Source organism: Camelus bactrianus, chromosome 7, assembly GCF_048773025.1.
Source record: "Camelus bactrianus isolate YW-2024 breed Bactrian camel chromosome 7, ASM4877302v1, whole genome shotgun sequence".
NCBI classification, from domain to species: Eukaryota; Metazoa; Chordata; class Mammalia; order Artiodactyla; family Camelidae; genus Camelus; species Camelus bactrianus.
The window spans coordinates 55473386-55495435 of NC_133545.1; the positions used below are offsets into that span (position 1 = coordinate 55473386).

The following is a 22050-nucleotide window of genomic DNA, read 5'->3' on the forward strand; positions in this document are numbered from 1 at the left end:
TCAGAAACATAATATTCACATATGAACATAGTCTTTCTTTATACTTCTGACTTATTATAGAATTTACCACTTGAAAAATGTATGATCTTGGAAGAATAGCGGATAAGATTTTCCTATTTGGATGTCTGTTGTTATTCTTGGCATTGACTTCCCAGTAACTTAACTTGTCTAAAAATCTTAACTCCCCAAATCCCCTATTATTTTGATTCTGTGTATTTCATCTCATCCATTCCACCCCCCCCCCCCCGGCTTTGTAAGTCCGTCCAAACCCTGGCAGAGTAGCTTATTATTCCTACCCTCAGGGTAAAGACTTCAAAAGTCCTAGCACATTAGCTATGGAACTCATTCTGCCTGCATCTTCTCTCCTTGTTTGATCAAATAGGCAGCCTCTGTTCCATCTTTCGGATGTACACATAAGCCAGGCACTTTTTAAGATTTCTCTAGTTCAATAGTGGTTTTGATTTTTTTTAATGGCTTCTAGAGAGCATTATCTTGGCACACAATGCTAGAAGATACAGTTTTACAATAGAAAGTATTCACATTGACTTTTTTGTTATTTTCATTACTGCTGTTTGGCAACTACTTACAGAATTGTGGAATAAAAGTACTGCCAGTTTGTAAGTGAATGTGATCATGGTTTCTTAGTATTCAAGCTGATTTTTAGCAAAAGAGTTCCAGTGTAAGTGCTATTTATTTCTCTTCTTTCTTTATACTTACTCACTTTATTATTAACATTTATCCTCATGAGCATAGAGGTCCATTGCTTCCCTAAAACTTACTTACCTAGTTACTGCATATGTTCTGAACCACAGATTGTGAAATAGCAAATACGTGCAGGGTGTTAAAAAATAAATTAAAAGGTGAAATTATAAATCAGATAAAAATTTCAGCTGAAAAAGCATTGCTTTGTTAGCCAGAGTTATTTTTGTTGTTTTGTTTTGCTTTGCTTTTTTAACTCTCCTCCTGAATGCACAATTTCTGGCAGTTTATCAAGCTACAAGCTTAAAAAAAGAAATGCATCCAAGGTCAAGTTGCTTATAAAAGCATTACTGAAATGTCAGAAACAGTTTCACTGCATAGGAGAACGTATCCCCAAAGAAATTAAACATCCACTTATGAAAAGTTGTGCCTGGACTATGATTCCTTTTCCCAAAGTCATACTGTTGATGATTTCCAGATTGTAATATGCTTCATAGGATTGGTGTATTTTAAGGGTAGATGATGCTCTGAAAGAAAAAGAAAAGTGTATTTTAGAAAATGCTCTAGTACATAGATTACGGGGAAGATGTAAACTCATTTGTTTCAGCAGTTTTTCATCAAGTGTCTGCCAGATACTTGTGCCTGAAATTTATCATGTTACGTTGGAGAGAACATGAACTTTGGGGTCTAGGAATGTGGGCTTGAAGTCCTGCCTTTGCCACAAAATAACTGATGACTTGGGGCAAGGGGGAGAAGAGAAAACTGTTTGATTCTCTGTTTCAAATGTTGTAAAATGTGGCTAAGGTAAATATTTACCTGATGAATAACCATGATGGTCATTGGCTTGGCACATAGTAGGTACTCAAAAATGTTATTTCCTTTCCCCTCATTCAGGATATAAAAATCAGTGTGAAGCTATTATAGATTTTTAAATAGAAAAGGAACATGAAAGACCATCGTACGTTGAATTGCAGTGTTAGGTAGACTTAGACTGGGGAGACGTTTAAGACTTGATTTCAACTGCATGACTTTTTGGTTTGTTTTACATTGTTTTATCTTGAAATTATAATGGAGCACTGCGAATTAAGAGACTAGGATTTTTAGACAAACTGTTAATCACACTCAAGAGTTTTACTTGGAATATTTAACAAAATATTTACCTACCAAGATACAAATACTAACTAATCTGAAAAGATGTCTTAACTGATGGTTTGTCTTCAAACATTAGTTTACTTTTATCTGTAGAAGCCAGTCCATACCAACTGAATATTAGCACTGTGTTTACATGAGAAAATTATATAATATCTTTCACCTAATCTGGTTACTCTTCAATTTTAGAAAATATTTACTCTTTCCTATAAGAGGAAAATTCCCACTATTGTATACCTATACTTGCTTTTGTATTTTGGGTCAAATTGTATTATGTGTGTATTGATATAAATGTGTGTGTGTGTGTTCCTTCAGAGCGGCAATTCTGTTTTATTGATTCATGACTAAATAATCCACCTAACACTCATCAAATACCTTATAAACAAAATGATATTACGCCTGAATGTCTTTTTTAGGAAACCGCTACTATAAAACTTCATTACTTTATCTGTTTATAAAACACTATGAAGGAAAAAAAAAAGAGCCCACTCTGATTTACTTACGTCTCTTTAAAATACTTAGATTATTACTTCAACTCAGGGCTTGAGATGAGCAACAATAAAAAAAAAAAGCTGTTTGAGGTAAATTAAGATGGTGCAGTGGGCCAACATTATTTACTTTTAATTAGATAAGTAAGTACATGTAAATTATTGTCATAAGCATGACTATGAAAGTTTGATTTGAACCATTAACCCTTCCTTCCTGGGTACTGGAATTTAGTTAGGAATGAGAAGACAGCATAGCTCCCAAACACAGATGTATCAATCATTTAAGGATCTTTTGTTTCCCAACTATATTGGAACATAATTAACATACAACATCGTGTAACTTTAAGGTATACAGTGTGTTTATTTGATAGTCTTACATTGCAGTATGATTACCACCACAGTGTTAGCATCATGCTAAGTGAAACAGAGAAAGACGAATACTATATGATCTCACTTACGTGTGGAATCTGTAAAAGCTGTGGTTATAAGTGGCTGGAAGTGGAGGAGGATTGGGAGATGTTGGATGGAAAGTACAAACTTCTAGTTAGAAGATGAATAAGTTCTGGGGCTCTAATGCTCAGCATTGTGGTTATAGATAACAACACTGTGTTATATATGTGGAAACTGCCAAGAGAGTAGATCCTAAATGTTCTGATCACAAAAAAGAAATGGTAATTATGTGATGTGATGGAGGTAGGGATCTTTTTAAAATGAGTATTTCTAAGATCGTGCTTTGCAGATCCAGTTGAGTAGTTCTCAGATGAGATCTGAAGATAGGAATATTTAGAACACCCTTACTACCCCCCCCAAGGTTTGGAAAATTGGACTAGGGTAATTTTTCTATCTTTTCCAGGATTCTTGTTTTCATCAGCCATTAATTTTGACTTATGTTAACTGGTTCCTGAGTTCTATTTTGGCCCATCTCCAGCTAACCAACTCCTTTATCAGTACGGATGTTACTGTTTCATAGAACTCTCTGGTTGGCTTTCTGCATGTACCCACTAATCATGGTTTGGTTTGTTTGATCTTAACAGAGACTTTCTATCTCAGTTGCTAAGCTCATGATGTTCTTTGTCTGTCCACTGTACTATATGTATATGTATATGTATATATTTTTTTATTACAAGCTCTTGTGATTATTACTAAGTCTGAGATGGTCCTAAGCAACTTTTTATAAATGTTGTCTCTTGATGAAATGAGCTAGTAGTTCCTAGCACATTTGTGTTTTCATTGTGGAAGCAAACAGCTTTTGGACCTATTAATAGGTAGCATTTCTCCCATCAGTGAAACTTTATTTTCTCTAGGATTCTTTTCCTATGATTTGCTAGCAGACACTCCACTACAGCAATAAAGGTTAAAGGGATGGACTGTGACTTACTCAGCTGTAGCTCTCAGTCTAGCCTTCATGGTCAGAACTTTCAGTGGTTCTACATGAGGGTCATCAGAGGACAAAATAGATGATCATGGAAAGTTTAATAGTAATGATTAATTCTTTGAACTCGTTTCTACTTCAGAGCTTTCCCACGTAGACCAGTCTTCTGTATTTTACTGTTCTCTCGTTCTTGTTTCCAAATCACTTAGTTTTCATTTCTCAAAATTCTGTTCAAATTTCACTGCCTTCAAATTGACTCCCTTCAAAAACTGTATTATCTCTAATCTCCGTCTATCCACAGTCTCTATCAGTGAATGAAATTTTACAGTGTTTATTGATGAATATTTTTATTTGATAAATATAATATCTCTAGGTCATTTGATCTTCTTCATCCTGGCAAGATTCCAATGTCAAATATGGGTCAATTTAAAATTTTTTCTAATTTTCCCATTACTCCATAGACTTGTTTGCACATTGTAATCTTATAATAGCTGTCTGTAGAATAACTATACTTTATTTTGTGACTATGAAAGAGATCTCAAAATGTAGGAGTGCAGTATGAGAAGTGACAAGAAAGCTTACAAATTGAAATTGGTTTTAACCTATTCCTAAAGGATTGATAAAGGCTGGAGTCATTCTCTTCCAGGCAGTGAGGTCCTCCAACCTAGTCTTGTCGCAGCTATGCTCAGAGCATGGGAAATGGACTTGCTAGATACGATATGTCAAGTGGGGACAGATGGTGAAATGTCTTAAAACACAACAGACATGCATGCATGCTTGATCTGCAGAACTAGAGGGAGTCATTAGAGGGTGTAATGTAGTCACAGCAGTGTGGCTGGCTGGCAGACTATTTGGTTGATAATTTGTGGGACAGATTGGAAATGTGAGACTCCCTCAGAGAAAGAATGTGAGGTAACCAAGACCTGAAAAAAGGAAAAAGAAAAAAGAAGAAGAAGAAGAACCAAATAAAAGGAAAAGCCACTTCAAGGGCCTCATCCACAAAGGTCCTGCAGGGTTGCAGGAGGTACTGACTAGGATAGAGTCTGCAAGGTACCTTAACAGGGTAGGCTTAGAGGGAGAGGCTGGAGAGATCAAGACAGGAGTTGTATTTCGTCACAGAGTACATGATACTCTATTGAAATACTTGATGTGGAATTGTGTATGTATGTAAGCTTTAAAGTTAAATTAAACCAACAAATTATAATAAATGTGGCTTTTGTTGGTTGTGTTGATACCTCTTCAAAATGACCCTAATATGTAATTACTTTCATTTAGTTCCATAATTTCTCTCATTTAGTACTGTAATACAGTTCAGTGTAACTACATCATAACATTTCCAGAAGATTTTCTTCTTGCCTAGAAGGAGCCTGAGAGTCTTGATGGCTGAAAGTAGTTGTGTGCAGCTATTTAACTTACAGTTTTGTTTTTTGGGTTTTTTTTGAAATATAGTCAGTTTACAATGTCGTGTCAATTTCTAGTGTACAGCATGTTTTAGTCTTACATAGACATACATATATTCCCTTACAGCAGTTAAATAATTTGCTCAAGAACACATATTTTGATAAGTGGTAGCGCCAGTATTTAAACCAAGGCAGTTTAACTTCTAGTTACTAAAAAAGCAAATTTGGAAGAGATGAAATTAGCATTGTAGGTAATTTCAGATTCAAAAACAGTAAGAAGGATGAAGTTACAAGAAAGCACTAATCAAGAATGAAAATATGAAATAAACAAATCTGGGGAACTAATAGTGGATAAAGCTTTGTTTCCTCTCAAATAATGCCAGAGGTAAAGTTATTATTTGGTTTTTCTGGAGTTTCCATAGCATTTTTATAAAAATGAGTCAGTTCACCTTTCAGTTACTAAAAATAAAAAAATCAGTATAGTCTAGGATTCAGGCAGACCAAATGATAATAGGAAAGGGCATAAAAATGAAGTATTCATTTCAGTTAAGAAAACACCTCTTACACCCTTATAGAGAACATGCATAGAAAACGTGCCTTGATAGCTGATGTCAAACAGGCAGAAGTCATGGACCTGATGTCAGTCTTTATAGTTTACCCCCACCCTTTTTTGGGGGGTGGTTGGTTTTTTTGCCTAACCCCAAGTGAAATCCTTAACTAGAGTTACGAGGCAAGGAAGTCATTGATGCAGTAATAAAGAGTTGTTTGCCTAATGCCCTGTTCACTAAGTGAGTGATTTACACCATGATTGCTTTAAATTCAGTGAAGTGAGAAAATGCTAAGTTACAGTTGGATATAGCCCTAAATATTCATCATTTATTTATAACAATTCATGTTATTTACTACAATTTGTTAGAATGGGTTTCGTCTCAAAAATTAAGTTAAAGCTTGTACTCTTGACCACATCTGGGCCTGGAGTTGGAAAGTGGTTGCTGTCGGGGGACAGAAGGCAGCTTTTTATCTCAGGGTCACTTCGTTCAATTTTGCTGGGATCATGAAGAATGAAAACAGAGACAGAGGCCTAAGATAACAAAACAAGAAAGGTGGCAAGGAAAAGAACCTCAGGGTGACATAAAAATAACTTACTGAAAATGTAAAGGGTTTGAAGATGAAGAAGGAGGAAAATCCTGAAAAAAATATATTGTAGTATGAACACTCTAAAGATAAAATTTAGAAGTCAGTAGGTAAATATATATATGGAAAAAATGAACAAAAGGTGAAGCTAAAGATAATATTCATGTTATAAATTGGATATAAATTTTTTTGTCAAAACAGAAACTGCACCAAAGTTACAAAAGGAAGGAGGACTTTATTCTGGGGCTTCAGTTTCTCTAGAGAGAAAGTAAAATCAACTCTGCAGAAACAAAAGACAATTTTTAAGCACTCCAGTGAGCTAGTGGAAAAAGCACTGGAGGATATTCAAGAAGAGATTGATCAGTGAGATATGTTGAGCACATTGAGTTACTCCTGAGTTTGGAAATGTTTTTCTCTGTGATTAGGCCATTTGTGTTTGCTTCAATGGCACCCACTGAAGAAAATAGGCACCTGCCAGCCTACAGAGACTGGGGGATGTGGACACTGTCTTCTTTGATGTTTCCACGTCAGAGATGGTGCCCAGCTCTTGAGAAAGACATTTCCTGGATTGTAAAACGGGCAAGAAGAGGCTGGGAGAAGATTTACACAACTTTCAAAGGGGCAGAAAGAAAGTTTACAATTGCAAATTTTCTAAAATTAATGCTCTCTGCAAAGGGAGGTCAGAGGCCGAGAGTCAGGAAGAAATCTTGTCTAAAGTTTAGTCAAGCTGAGGGTAATGTTAAGGACGTCTTAGGTTCTAGTAAACTGACAGTTGGAAATCTATAAATAACAGTGGCTTTTTCAGAAAAGCAACATATCTCCTGGGATTTCCAGTTCATTTTTTTCTCTCATCCAGCAAGTATTTACTGCAAAATTCTAAAGTTTTGACAATAACTGAACCAAGGACTTCAGATATAAAGATGTTGAATAAGACAAAATCTCTGGCCAGAAGGTTCTCATAGGCCAACAGAGGTAAAGATGAGTAAACAGACAATTATAAAAAGTCTTGAAAGCATTATGTCTATAATGCTGTGGGAACAGAGAAGGTAGAGTGCAACTCCATCTGGACAATTTGAGAAAGTCAGAGAAGGTTTGCAGAGGAAGGAAATCCAGTCCTAAAGGTTGAGTTAGCAAGATGACGCGGAAATCAGGCATGGAGAGGAGTGTCGACCAAATGGCAGAGCAGTGAGAAGGCAGCATGTCAGCTCATGGAGAAGCAGACAGCTTTCTGTGGACAGAGTGTAGGGAAAACAGGAGGCAAGGACAGAGATGAGGATGTTCTACACTCTGGCAGAATCTGACCTTCAGCTGATAGACACTGGGGACACTGCGCTGCTCATAGTTGCATTTTAGAAACATACCCTTGGGGTCAGGATAGGTGATGGGCTGTAGGGGAAATGGGATACAGCAGGAGACCAGGGGGAAATGTGCAGTGGTCTGGAAGGGAGATGAGGTCAGGATACTTAGTCTACTGAATAACTCAGACTCACTACCTAGATATGACAGCAGAGGGAGGGCAGGGATTAAAAATCATTTGGAAGCTTCCCATTTAAGGTGAAGAGATGTGTAGTTTCTCTTCAAGAAGGGAAATGAAGAAAGAGTTACAAGATTCAATTCATGGGTATTTACTTTAGTGAGCTGAGAGCGATTCTGGACCTACGTATCTTACAGTTGTTTTAAAGTTCAGATAAAGATATATGAAAGTGTTTCCTAGAAGATCTAGGCAAACATGAGCCTCCATTCTTTTCCCATATCAATTCTTTATTGAACTTATATTGGTTATCAATAAATATATAAATAATGACTTTCACTGTCAAAAGTCAGTATGAATTTTTAAGACTGTTTCTGAAGAATACAAAAGTTTCTGACAACCAAATGATCATTCTCAGGGTTGCTGCAGGATCTGTATGGGTCTGGCAAGAGAAATCTGATCCCAAAGTTATGATACTAGAGACTTTCTAAGTAGTGTGCCTTTTTATTTTTTAAATCTTGACTCTGTATTTGGTTCCTCTCTACTTTGATTTCTCTGTTCTGCTTATCCCCTCTCAGTTTCATTACATTGATGAGTTTGGATTTCGCAGTGCCTTCTGGAGGTGCATTGCACTGGTGCTGCTGCCACTGTTAAAAATGAACCATGACAATCTGCATAGTTCTATGATTTAAAAAAGTCAGCATGATGCAAGGGACATTTAGGGAACAAGGCTAAACACATATATGCCTTACATTAAAATACAATTCGTTGTATTTTTAATGCATTAACATTGTGTTCTTGACTCAGCTCCTAAACTATAAAAACCTTGAAACTAAAAACCTTCATAAACCAAGGTTTATCTTTAATACATTTAGGTTTTACATGATGAGTGCAATAAACTTTCAGTATATACTTTTACCAAGAAAAAAAATGTCTATCATCTGATCTCAATTTTTACTTTGTTTTATTTCTGTGGAAATCTTCATGACTTTTTAGTGTAATTACTTCAAGCAGATGTTTAATTCTCTTATCTTCTTGTAGGAAACATAGTAGAATGAGAGGAGATATTTTGGAAGCATTCATGAAAAGAGTTTGGTGATATTCATAAAAATAGATTAAACAAGGAAATTTGAGGGTTACTTTGAAGATGTCAAAATACATGTTTAAGTTGATTAAATAATGAATTATTAAAATATATTCTTAAAATTATATTTGTGGGAAAAAGTTAAATCAGAGACACTAACTTAAATATTTATATCTGTTTTTGAATTCACAAAAATAAATAAACCCAAGCATTTTCATTTTATTTCTCAACCTCTTGTTATAGGATTTCACAAACAAGCTTAAACCACATAACATATACATTAGTTAAGGCTTCAAAGTAAGATGTGAATTATACCATGTAAACAATGGTTCATTCATTTAGTTTTGTGTTATGTATTTCATGTAAAATATGCATCTTTTCAGATTTGGTTAAAATGCCTAGAGCTTGTTGTGGAGTGGAAAGGGAGCATGTTGCATAAATGCAAAGCAATCCTTTGAAACTTTTCACGTTGGTAAATACATGCTGAAAAGTATAGTGTATTTCATATGCAAAGGCAAGCGTGGGGAGGATTCTAAATGTTGGCATCGCGTTCAGAATAATAAGAAATTAACTTCAGAAAGACTAAAGAAAAATAGAAAAAAGAAGTTGCACTGGTCAGTGCCTGGATGAGTTGTAGAACTTGCATCTTTCACCATAGTGATAATTAGATGTGTCTGCCCAGAATTATTGGGATGCACACTCAGATAATCAAACTCTCAAATGGCTTCATAATGGGGACATATGATAGTTGAAAATGTCCTAATAGTGGGGCAGCTGATAGGGAAAAATGGAATTTCCATTTCTCTATGTGGAAAGAGTATAAATTAACCTGATACTTGGATGTGTACATGTTTGATTTACTATTATATGTTCTCTGATACAGTATCATGCATAACAATTCTTACGTAATTAAAATAATGTTTATCGATCAAAAGCAAGTTTTAATGTGAGGAAGAGGAGTGAAATTATTTTCTGCAGTTCTTGTAAGTAAAGAGCTGATTTCCAAGGTCACTTTTTGTTTAAAAAAAATAAGACAGACATAACAGCCTCAGAAACTGGCTGTAGATGACAAGTTATGGAGTTAACCTGTGATAGCCGGAGACCCAACTTTTTCCCCCTAATATTTCCTAGATGACTTATGCCTGGAATGCTGATGAGTTAGCTTTAAAAGAGCAAAGTTCCTAAGGGTTCCAGTTAGTGGTCAGTTAGGGAGTTGACTAAAGCATCCATTGAAAGCAAAGATAGAGATCTGAATGATTCCATATCCTCTCAGATCTATGACTGTTTGTTCAATGGCCATAAACCCTAGATGTGTCAGCGTGTGGCTGCCACCATGCATCACTGTGCCTTGAGAAACAACTTAGACTGCTGGTGTCTTGACTTCTTTGCATACAAAGCCTCATCCATTATTAACTCCCTGGCATTTTGAGTTCTTCCAACACCATACCAGTTAAAAAGTATTTTGTTGTTGTTGGAGAATTGGTTAGAACTCAGTTCAGATCTCTGCTTTCCTTAGACAAACTTCTGCTTTTTGAGACAGCAAACTTAATGATCATGAACTTCCTTTAAAGTAAACAATACAAAACAAAACATTAATACCTATGTCAGAAGGTTTTTGTGAAAGGTACAAACTTTCACTTATAAAATAAATGTCATGAGAATGTAATGCACAGAATGGGGACTACAGTTATTAATACTGTATTGCATGTTTGAAAGTTGCTAAGAGAGTACATATCAAAAATCGTCATCATAAGAAAAAAATTGTAACTGCTTGGGTTATTAATTAGACTTATTGAAGTGATCACTTCCTAATATAAACAAATGCTGAATCATTATTTTGTACATTTGAAACTAATATAATATATGTAAATTATACCTCAGAGGAAGAAAACAGGAAATTGTTGTCATAACTAGCTGAGATGGTATATGCAGTATTCATAGTACAGTGCCTGACCAAAGATTGGCAATTAGTAGCTATTCATTGAATGTATGTTTTCATCCAAGTATAAAGAGAAGTATAAAGGGAAGTTCTATAGGAAAACAAACAATGTTAGGTATGAAATCCAGATGAATTCATTTTATACAGCTATCCTTTCAAGATGCAGTCTGGTTCTGAGGGAGGGTATAGCTCGGTGGTAGAGTGTGTGCTTAGCATGCACAAGGTCCTGGGTTCAATCCTCAATACCTCCATTAAAAATAAAGAAATAAACCTAATTACTCCCTCCCCCAAAATAAATAAATAAAAATAAAATAATAAAGATGCAGTCTGGTTCCAATCAAATCACCAGAGAACAAAGGCAGAAAAATCCTAGAGCAGTGCTCCTCAAATTTTACCTGCATACAAATCACCTAGGGATCTTTCTAAAATGCAAGTTATCATTCAATGGGTGGGATCTGAGAGACTGCATTTCTAGCAAACTCCAGGCAATGCATATGCTGACTGTCCAACAAATACACCTGAATACATGTAAATTTAAGAAATACTGAACTTAAATCCATATTTGCCTAGTAGTCCAACATTTCTTTTCCTGCAACAGCAGCTTAAAATTAATTAATTGATTTATTCATATAGCAGAAGATTTGGGTCTGTTAGGTGCCAGGGACTGTTTTAAGTTCAAAGTATAAAACAGTGAACAAGACAAATAAGGATCATGCCCATAATGGGCTTTTAATCTAGTAGTAGGATCAGATAATAAACATCTAAACAATTAAAATAGTTTCTAGTGATGACTAAAACTATAAGAAAGATAAAATGAAGTTACTGTGAGATTCCATATGGACAGTGAAGGCTCCTCCAGCCAGGAGACAGTTGAAGTGAAACCTGAATGTTGAGAAGCAGTCTGTGTACAAAGTGAAGAGAGAATGCAGATGCCCTGAGGCAGTAACAAAACTGGTGTGCAGGAAGAAAGGGAAAAAACCCATTGTGGCTAGAACATAATACCATTATTTGGATGCAAGTTTGTGATGGGCAGCCAGGAGCAATCAGAGGCATGGGGCAAGGTCATAGGTGACAAAGTTGGGGTTAGTGCAGCCAGGGCTGAAACCTTAGAGGTTGGATCCAAAGTGAGTTTTTGGATCCAACAGCTCCACAGAGGGTTAAAGTGGACTCTAGGAGGAATGTACCTACAGAAAGGTACACCTGGCTAGGCAGAACAAGATGAGTGAAAAAGAGCTAATAACATCAAGTCCAAGACACAGATTGGAAACAAATAAAAAAGAAAACTCAAAAAGCAAACAAGGTTAAAATTGTATGTCTCGTGGTTTACACTACAAGAAACGGAAATGTATTATGTTATGCCACGCACATTAATCTACTAGCACACAGGTGGCACATTCCTCTTAAATGCCGCTGAATGAATTTTTCTGAGTAGAAATGGTTACGTAAGTATTAGAGAAAACTTAAGATTATAATTCCTGGCTGACTATAAGCTGCAGCCCCAAACTTACCTTACTTTTCACAAAATATTGGAAATGAAAGTGACAGAGGGTAGAGGGAACAATAAAAGATAGCAAAGAAGGAGATAAGATACGCAAGCCCCTCCTTGCACTAAGAAAAATGTAGTAAACACAAGAGCTTAGAACACTCCCTCACACCATACACAAAGATAAACTCATGGGACTTAAACATAAGACATGACACTGTAAACCTCCTGGAAGAAAACATAGGCAAAATGTTCTCTGACATGCATCTTAGCAGTGTTCCCCTAGGGCAGTCTGCCTAGGCCCTAGAAATGAAAGCAGAAATAAACAAATGGGACCTAATTAAACACAAGAATCATTATTATGTAAATTGTGAAATATTATGTGCCTTGTGTTATAGTGATTTTTGTACTCTACCTACCATACAGTCTAGTATATCATTTTATTGGGATATAAGCCAAACCCTAACGCCAATAAGAGCATAATTAAAAGAGATCTTTCAGATCAGAGTAACTAAGGAAGAATAAACGATATAATGACCCAACAGTCAGTCATTTGAGTGAGTTTTAGGATTGAGCAAGTCTGATAATTTGAAGCCTTGCGAACTAGTGGCTATTAACAGGTAAGTACATTCTAATTGACTTCTGATTTTGTGTAATGATTTAAGGCCCTTCAAAGTAGTAGCTATTAACATGTTACAGCATTTCCAATTGTCTTCTGATTTTCTGTCTTGTTTTTCAAATATATGAATAAAGGACTGTTCATTAAAACGATATTTCTAACCTTCCATCAGTGGCAAACAGCTTTGACCTGTTTGCTTGTAGCAATGAAGAAAGGCATGATTAGTCACCCTTTCTCACCTGAATGCCTAATGTCTCAGGGCATAAATATCCAGAATTATGGATATATTCCATGGCAAAATAGCAGATTAATCTTACCTGTTTGTGTATTGTTTTACTCCACTCCGTTGGCCTCATTAGCCCCTACATTAACCAGCTAAGACACAGAATTCAGACTCTTCATACTGTATTTTGGTCATTTATTTGTAATTATTTTAGTTATCTTTGGCATTTATTAGCAGCAACAATATTTTCTTTCTTATTGACCTGTGTATCTCATTCAGTCATTCAGCAAACACTAACGGAGTGCCAGTGACTTAAGCTTTGAGGGTAATGGAGAAAGTAGAGTGAGATGAAGCTAGAAAAGGAAACAAAAGCTGGGTCATTTGAGGTCTCATAAACTTTGAGAAATCTGGTCTTTTTCTGAAGAGCAACAGGAAACGGCTGAAGAGTTTTAAGTGACACCATCTTACTTCTGCCATTAGCTTACCTTGTTGTGTTTTCCCCCTTTCCCAGTGGGACCTTCGTAACCTGTGGTTTTATAAAGCTATCCTATCATTTATATTTCCTGGCTATTTCCAACTAAAAAACTAATTTTTAACTGAAAGAAGGTGGTTGCCAATTGTACAAAAATTAATTCTCTGGGAGATATTAGAAAGTTTGCAAAAAGAGATACCTATGAATTGGTTCATGAAAACCTATGGTACATGCTGTGGATAGATTCATTATTTGTCAATGATGGCTCATGTCCAATAACAAAATAAAGGAAAGAGGGACGTATTTCATTGATGTTCCTTATTGCAAGATTAATAAGTATAAAAATCACTTACAGGGCAGTATCAACATAAAAATACTTGTACTTGATCTACACACCTAAGCATCAATAATAAAGAAGGTTAATTTAGGGATCTGTCTGTCTGTCTGTTCCTGGTGTTCCTTTAACATCTGGCTGTAGTAAGCAGTCACTCTTTTGGCTTTGTTTATACCCAGGAACAAAAGGAAAATAACCTAATTTATCTTGGTACCCATCTGGTTTCAGTTGCTCATTTTACATTTATTTAAAAGTGATAGACTGTTGGTGATGATGTCTTTCGCAGGAGAAGAAGTTGACCGACAGCTATGCAGAGATGCCATCTTCCCCATCCCTGTTGCCTGCGATGCCCCTTGCCCCAAGGACTGTGTGCTTAGCATGTGGTCTGCGTGGTCCTCTTGCTCCCACACCTGCTCAGGGAAAACCACAGAAGGAAAACAGATACGAGCACGGTCCATCCTGGCTTATGCAGGTGATGAAGGTAAGGTTACCAGCTTCAGAAGGGACTTAAGTTTCTTCCAGAGGTTGGCATGCATTTTCTTTGTCTAGCCTGGATAAAATGATTTTCTACAAAAATCAATTTTCAGCAATCCAGCAATACAAGGAGATTTAATATCTGTTCACATATTGGTCAGCTTGCTCATCTTCCCCAAAATTAACCTTGAAAATAGACCTTCAATAAAAAGAAAAGACTTTCTTACTTACTTACTTACTTACTTACTTACTTACTTACTTACTTACTTATTTATTTATTTTTGGTTGTGTTTTTTGCAGGGGGAGGTGGGTATTAGGTTTTTATTTAGTTATTTTAGTGGAGGTGCTGGGAATTGAACCCATGGCCTTGTGCATGCTAAGTGCACACTGTGCCACTGAGCTATACCCGCCCCAAGAAAAGACTTAAAAGTGAACTCACTTTGCCTTTCCTCCCTCCTAATAATTCAAGTTCTTTCCACTTTAAAGTGTTAAGCCTGTAGAAAAATATTAAAATGACTCCCCAAATTCCTGACTTCAGGTTTCATTGTTTTGTCTATTTTAGTAGTCAGTTTTTCCCTTTGAAATCACATTCTACCTTTGCATGAATAGGCATATATGTTCAATGATAAAGTTTATTGAAAATAATCACCAGCATGGCTGTTGCTTGACTGAAAATTACATGAATTTTCTACTATTCAGGTTTCTGAACATAGGCACTGAGATACAGAAGTCTCATATGTAGATTGTATTCATTTTTAAAATAAGTTGCTCCTAAATCACTGCACCTTATTGGTTGAATAAAGCATGGTTTGTCATACATTCATACCTCACTGGTGCCAGCCTTACTGTTGAGAAATACAAGGCTCTTGGTAATTGTCTCTCAAGCTTATATCCAAATGCTAATTTGGCCTCTGTGCAACTGAGTGATGTAATGTCATACTTAATCTTGTCATTCTGGAAGATAACACAGGAGTAAGGAAAACACAGAAGTAATTCAAGTTCTGTCACATTAAGCATGTTCTGTCTCAAGAATATAGGTGTATGTTGCTTAAATATTATCAGGCTTAATCATTCTTCTCATCCACATTTAACACTAGTAAATAATGATTTCTATTTGTAGTGATCATATGTTTCTTTATGTATACCCTCAAATAATCAGTTTTGGAGTTTTCATGTTGCCTATTTTGTTCTTCTGTTTATGAAGCATTTTAGTGATAGAAATCTGATAGTATTCTTAGTTAATCAAACTTACCGTATGTGTATGTAACTCTACGCAAAAATGTAACTACCTTGACTTTAAGACATAGGAGAAAAAATAACATAATTAAAACAATCAACCTATGGGAAAATTTAGAATTTTCTTCGAAGTGTCCAAAAAATGGTGGGGTTTTTTTTGTCACCTTAGTATAAATTTAGTTATTTGCTACCGAAAGAAGTATGTTTATGGAACCTAATAGAAAAATAGAACCTTTTAGAGGGAAAATTAGATGCCCTATGTTGTCAAACAATAAGTCTAACCTTGTATAGATTGTATTCAGACTTCACATTCTATCAGCTCAGATTATGTCCTGGGCTTCATTAAAATTAGATCTGTGGTCACTCTGCTTCCTATAAATCCATTATACTCTGCAGACACTTGCTGTGTGACTAGTAATGAGTGACTTTTCGCCCCGAGACTCACATGGCTGAGATTTTGCCATGCTTGCAGAACTCACCAGATCATTATTTCTATAGACATGATGCTTCACACTGAAAGGTCATGAAATGCTTTAAAGGCAGAAATATATGACTGCTCTTTGGTGTGTATCATCCACTTAGGTTGAAAGGGTGGGACTTCGATAATTTTTAATTAAGGCTAGTAGCTGCATCAGAAGCAAGCCATACTGGAAAATTATAGATGTGTATATAGTTAATCATAAAGGCATGAATTCAAAATATAATTTTAAAAGGAAACTGCAGAGGAAATTCCATCAACGGGAAATTTGCTGCTATTTGTCTCTGTTAGTAACCGCTACAAAGACTGGTATAATTATGTGAAATATTTAAGGAAGAATTTATCCTTCAAAAGTGATTTAATGCCTATTATTTGTGGAACACAAAAACACATTTTGTCTTCCTCAAAATAAGTCTTTTCTAAATATGAGCTATTTTTTAAATACATTTGCAGGCAGTTTAAAAATATGTTTCCCTGCCAATTAGATATCCCTTTATAATTGTACAGAAATGTAGGTCTTTCTATTATTCCTGAAGAATTAGTGTTTTGTATGTATCATAAATATTTTTTAATTTTTCTGTGGTTAAGAAAATTATTGTGATAACCTTAAGGCAAAAGGCCACATTATTAAAACTATATATTGAGTGTTTAGGCACGGAATTATATAATTTTCTGGTGAAATAACTTACAAGACAAGCCCACATGCAAAGTATTCATATGGATTTACAGAATCAGTGCTGCAGCCTGTGCATTTGTACTTCTGTTTATCTCAGTCAGAATATACCATTAAATGTTATAGTGAAGATTATAAACCTCTTTTATTAATAAAAACAGACTAAGTTGTACCGCAGTAACAGACAGCCCAGAAATTCAGTAACTTAAAAGAACAATTACGTCTCCCTCTTGGGAATTTTGCTACAGTGGCAGGTAACTCTCCAAGGTAGTCTGTCCTCCAGTGTCTCAGCATTGCACCTCCATTTGAAGACCTGCCTGACAATCGTCATGCCAGAGGAAGAAGATTGGTGTATCTGCTGATTTAACAGCATCAGCAATTAAATTACTTCATCCAAAAGTGCTTTATGTCATTTCCACAGACATTTCATTCTCAAAGTACATCATATAATCATGACTTAAAGTTGAGCCTAATTTCAAGTGGGGCAGGACTAAATATAGTCCTACTGTGTGCTAGAAAGAGGAGTGCTGCCTACTAGTCTAGACCCTGAATTACCAGTCGTCTTTTTAGTGTATGTGTATGCATATGTGTGGCACATCTACATCTACATGGGTATCTATGTCCATGTATGTTATGTGATGGAGGACTATTCCATATGGTCCCAATTCAGTAGATAAGCTCTCTATTGTTAAAATGTTATGACTTTTACTATTTCTTTGTTTCTGTTAAAAGAATGGTAGAATAATAGAATAGCACTTCCATTTCCTCTTGCCATACTTTCTTTTCCCTTTCCTTCCCTTCCTTTCTAGTTTGTTCCTCTTCCTTTCTGGACAATTTTATCTATAAATCCATTAAGTGGAGCCAGGCAGTAGGTATCTGTACCAGCAGGCGGGGAGTCTTCAAAGGTCCAGAGGAGTTTGTCAGAGCCCAGCCTGAGTGAGATGGGCAACCCCAGTGGGAAAAGGGTGGCCTGGCATGAGATGTCAGAGACACTGAGAAGTCTAAAGAGAGGGGTATATGGATTGTATAAGAGGGTCAAAGAATATTTTGGGACAGTTGGCCAACTTGAGTGGGTCTGAGGATGAGATGGGAATAATGTATCATTGTTAATTTCCTGATTTCCTCATCTTGAATATTAAATTTGCTTCTGTATAGGAAAATACCTTTGACTGCAGGAAATACACACTGAAGTATTTAGAGTAATGGGGCATCATTTCAATAACTTCTTCCCAGTGATCCAGGGGAAAATTATTGATAATATACTTTTAATTTTCCTATAATTTCAAGGCTGGTTCAAAGTTAAACATAAGAAATAGAATAAAGACAATTTGAATACTTCTATTTTTTATATAATCTTGAGTAATATCATGTAACCTATTATTTTGTGTATCAGCAGTACACAAAAATTGTCATAAAATGATTCTTACTGAAATACTGTCATTTGGAAACCAAATCACAAATGGTAAAACAACTGGCGATAGTTAATATACTGGAGAAAGTAAAAGTATTTCTTTTCAACTTAAAAAAGTAGAATTGTGTTGGTGTGTATCTTACTTCTGAAGCCTTGACTTTTGGCTAAATAAGATTGGTAATTTGCTTTTTGATTTGTGTGATACCTTGAGGTAAAAATCTTCCTTATATTGTGTAAACTATAAGATGGATCCCCAAAGCCACTTTAAAATTATGCCAGAAGTTCTAAAAAGATGCGCTCTTTTAACACTTAGTCTGGCATAGGATAATTGACATAAATAGTAGTAAGTTGAATTTGAATAAAAAAAGTTTAATTTATGTTAGACTTATGGCCTTTGCCATTTTTGAACTTGTGTTGCAGATTCTTAACAAACTTGGTTGAAAAAGGAAAAATGATTTTCAAAATGTTTTCCACTGAGTATAACAACAACTTCTGTTAATTCTCAATTATAGAGTCAATTATCCTTACAAAGCAAGAAATGAGACAGTATTTATTTTTGCAGAGTTCATAGTGACCTGATACAACTTCAGCCAAATGTTAGTGTGTCTTTTTACCTCCTTCATACATGCATGGAATAGGTGCAAATTGAAATAAAATTATGCCAATTTTTCTCAAATAGTAGTCTTCAAAATTTCTATTTTACAGTACAAAACATGGAGAACAGGAATGTTTCTCTTTTACCTTGTTTAGTTTTTACAGTTAAATGATTTAATTCTAAGAATCAGGGAGTACTTACATTTCCTAGAGGAATTTGAAGAACCCAGGATCTATTTTATGTGTATATACACACATAACTCTGACTTCTAAGTAAATACTGTCACTCCCTCATCCTCCCACTATTGATTGGGAAAAAGGAGTTCTGCTTCAGTCTGTTCCTCCACCAGGCAAGATTTATGCAGACTCCACAGTGAGCCATCTTCTGCCTCTTACTACAAGGGGGGAAAAGTGAGGAGAGAAGGGGAGTGGTGCTGCAGCAGAGTAGCAGAGTGTCGAGGTTCTCCATGGCCAATGCACTTCCAGTTAAAATCCCCGAAATTGTGTCACTGCCAATGTGCTTTTCACGCACAGTGGTCTGCTATCCAAGGGGTTAGGACTACAATAGCAGGCAGTTACAAGTATCTTAAGACTGTCATTCATAGTACACTGATAGCCTCTTCTTAACCTGAGCCCAGTCCACTCCCTTATCCTTACCACCAATTACTTCCCTGTGTGAACTCTGCACTCCAATTGACTGCACCAATATTGCTAATTCCCAGGGTCATACCTCCCTGAGTGCCTTTGCTTTTATTTATTTTTTTCTTCTGCTTAAATAAAATCTTTTCCTTCTCTCCCTTCCCAGAACTCTGCTTGTCGAAATCCTACTCCTTCAGTATTCACCTCAATGCCTTCCTTACTGAGGCATTTTTAGTCACCCCCCAAATTAACTTAATCTTACCACTTCTGAATCCCAATTTTCCTCAGTACCTCTTTTAACATAGTTATTATAGTCTACCTAGAATTATATTCATTTTCTACTACTTTTTTCCACCGTATTATAAGATCTCTGGGAGTACAGGAGACTTTGAGATCTCTAAGAGTACAGGAACTGTTTCTAACCTCCCAATATCCCTTGAAGCATAGGTGACCATTGCGTATCACATTCAATATGTAGGCATCCAGGTATTTTGAAAAGGTTCTTTTTTTTTTTTCAGTCGGCCACTAAATTGTAATGACTTCAGTGCCAGACCCAGAAACACCGTAGCTCTCTTAAATGTATCCTAACCACACTTTTATGGAGAGGAAAAGTCACTTTTTCGTTTCTAAGAGAGAAGACTCACACAATAGTTGGTATTTTTATATGAACATGGAAGTTCATTTATATAGCAGAATTTCATCAAAGTATTATAAAGTCTTTATTTTCAGTGGAACGATAGAAATCCTAGTTGCATTAACATGAAGCATATATTTTTATATATAAGAGGATTTTTTTTAAATATATTTATCACTAATTTTGTCTTGGTTGACATTTTATAATTTCCCCAGTAGTATGGAAATATTCCCAGATGTCTGGAATTAGATGTTCCCATAAATAATAAATAAATTCAGTGTTACATCTATCAATTTTTCAACCATAAAATTATTCCCCAAATAGCAGGATGATGCTGCAGTGACTGATTACTCCAAGCCATGCTTTCCAAATTGTCCTTTCATTGTTATAATTAAGACCACATTGGGGCTTATCTGTGCAACTATCTTGATGACAGACCAAAACTGCTGATGTGGCTTTAATGTGAATTGAGGCAAGAAAATAAATAGTCTTTATGTCCGTAAACTTAACAACTATCTTGCCGTTCCTGAACACGTTATGCTGATGTTGTGAAAGTTTTTTCCTTAACTTTTTTTTTCCAAGCCAACCAGTCAGTTCCAATGTCAAAAACAATTCAGAGTTTTCAAATCACAGTTTACACAGCATACATATACTCGGGGTGAAAATGGGGTAAGTAAAGACACAGATTATTTTGTGGAAGAGCAACAATTTTACTATTAAATATGAAGTTACAGGTAAAATGGTTATGTAAATTAAATATGTGTGTGTGTGTGTATATATATATATATATATTTTTTTTTTAATTAGCATGTGTTTTCCTGAGAAATAAGATGGCATAAATCTAAAGCCTCAGGGAATGGGTAGGAAGAATGCTCATTTACTTTTCCCCAATCCAATTAGCAGATTTTCGGATTCGTTTCTATTCAAATCCTAAACTTTTGTTTCCAGGGTCACTGAGCTGTCTGATGTAGGACAGGATACGAACTGTGACAGATGTTTTCACCTTCATGAAGCAGGGGACATTAATGAAATGCTGTTTAATGCAGGTTATTCTGCTGTTGATCCCATGTTCAACACTGCCCAAATGATCCTACATTGCAGTTGAATTCTCACCTAAACTGCCTCCTGATTTATTTGCTGAATAAAGGGATGTCCTTAATCACAAGTGAAGTGGTAACTGCAGATCAGCCCAGAATGTGGTTTTGTTTGACTTTTACTCACATCTCAAACTTTAGGGTCCATCTTCCATGTTGGGGTCCCTAGCCATTAAATCACCTTTTCTTATTTTTTTTTTTAATTTTTGGGACTTGCTTTCCGATTGTCTAAAACCCACCTCTTCTCATGCTCAGTGTTTCCTCCATTTACTATCACAAGTATGTATGATTAACATAAGTAATATGCAGGGTGAACAAGATAAACAATAAATTCCTCCTGAACTCCGCTTTTAGCAATATATAAAGCTTTTTATTTTCATAGTGGGCATTATAAGTAGCATAGTAGTTAAAAAACAAAACAAAACTGGGCTCCATAAATTCCTAGCTGTTACTGTGGCCATGTCATTAATCCTTATGGGCTCATCCACTTGATAATTTTTTACTTGTACAGCAGCTGTAGATATAAAATGAGGTGCCACCTAGAACATCCTTAAAATGGGGCTAGCAGAGTTCCATATTGACAACTCCACACCACATTCTGTTGATTAAAGGACACATCTGGTCTACCTTTTATCATCTCTGTAATTACTACATCGTACAATGGGTGCATTTTAAAATCACTGTGGCCAAGCAGCAGTTATAACACAGTTGTCATTGCTAGTACATGTGAATTTCTTTTTTGTTCCTGGAGACAAAAGCAATCCTATGGTATTCCTGCCAAAAACAAAGAAAACAAAAACAGCTAACGGCCATTTGAGGAAGGAAAATAAACTCTTTCTTAGCTGCTTGCTTAAACCTTTCATTCATATCTTCTGGTGTGATTAAAAATGCAACAGCATCAAAGCTTAGAGATGGGTACCAGTATCCTGGAAGAAAACCCTGGAGACAAC

At 35.8% G+C, this 22050-nt stretch overlaps 1 protein-coding gene across 7 annotated transcripts in view; it reads left to right on the forward strand.

Annotated features, from left to right (window-relative positions):
- Positions 1-22050, forward strand: part of THSD7A (thrombospondin type 1 domain containing 7A) — a 557221-nt gene that overhangs the window by 453638 nt on the left and 81533 nt on the right. For all 7 annotated transcript variants that reach the window (XM_074367426.1, XM_074367427.1, XM_074367422.1 and 4 more), the window contains one exon: positions 14154-14348. In XM_074367426.1, coding sequence (XP_074223527.1) covers positions 14154-14348 — 195 coding nt within the window. The remainder of the gene's footprint in view (positions 1-14153; positions 14349-22050) is intronic.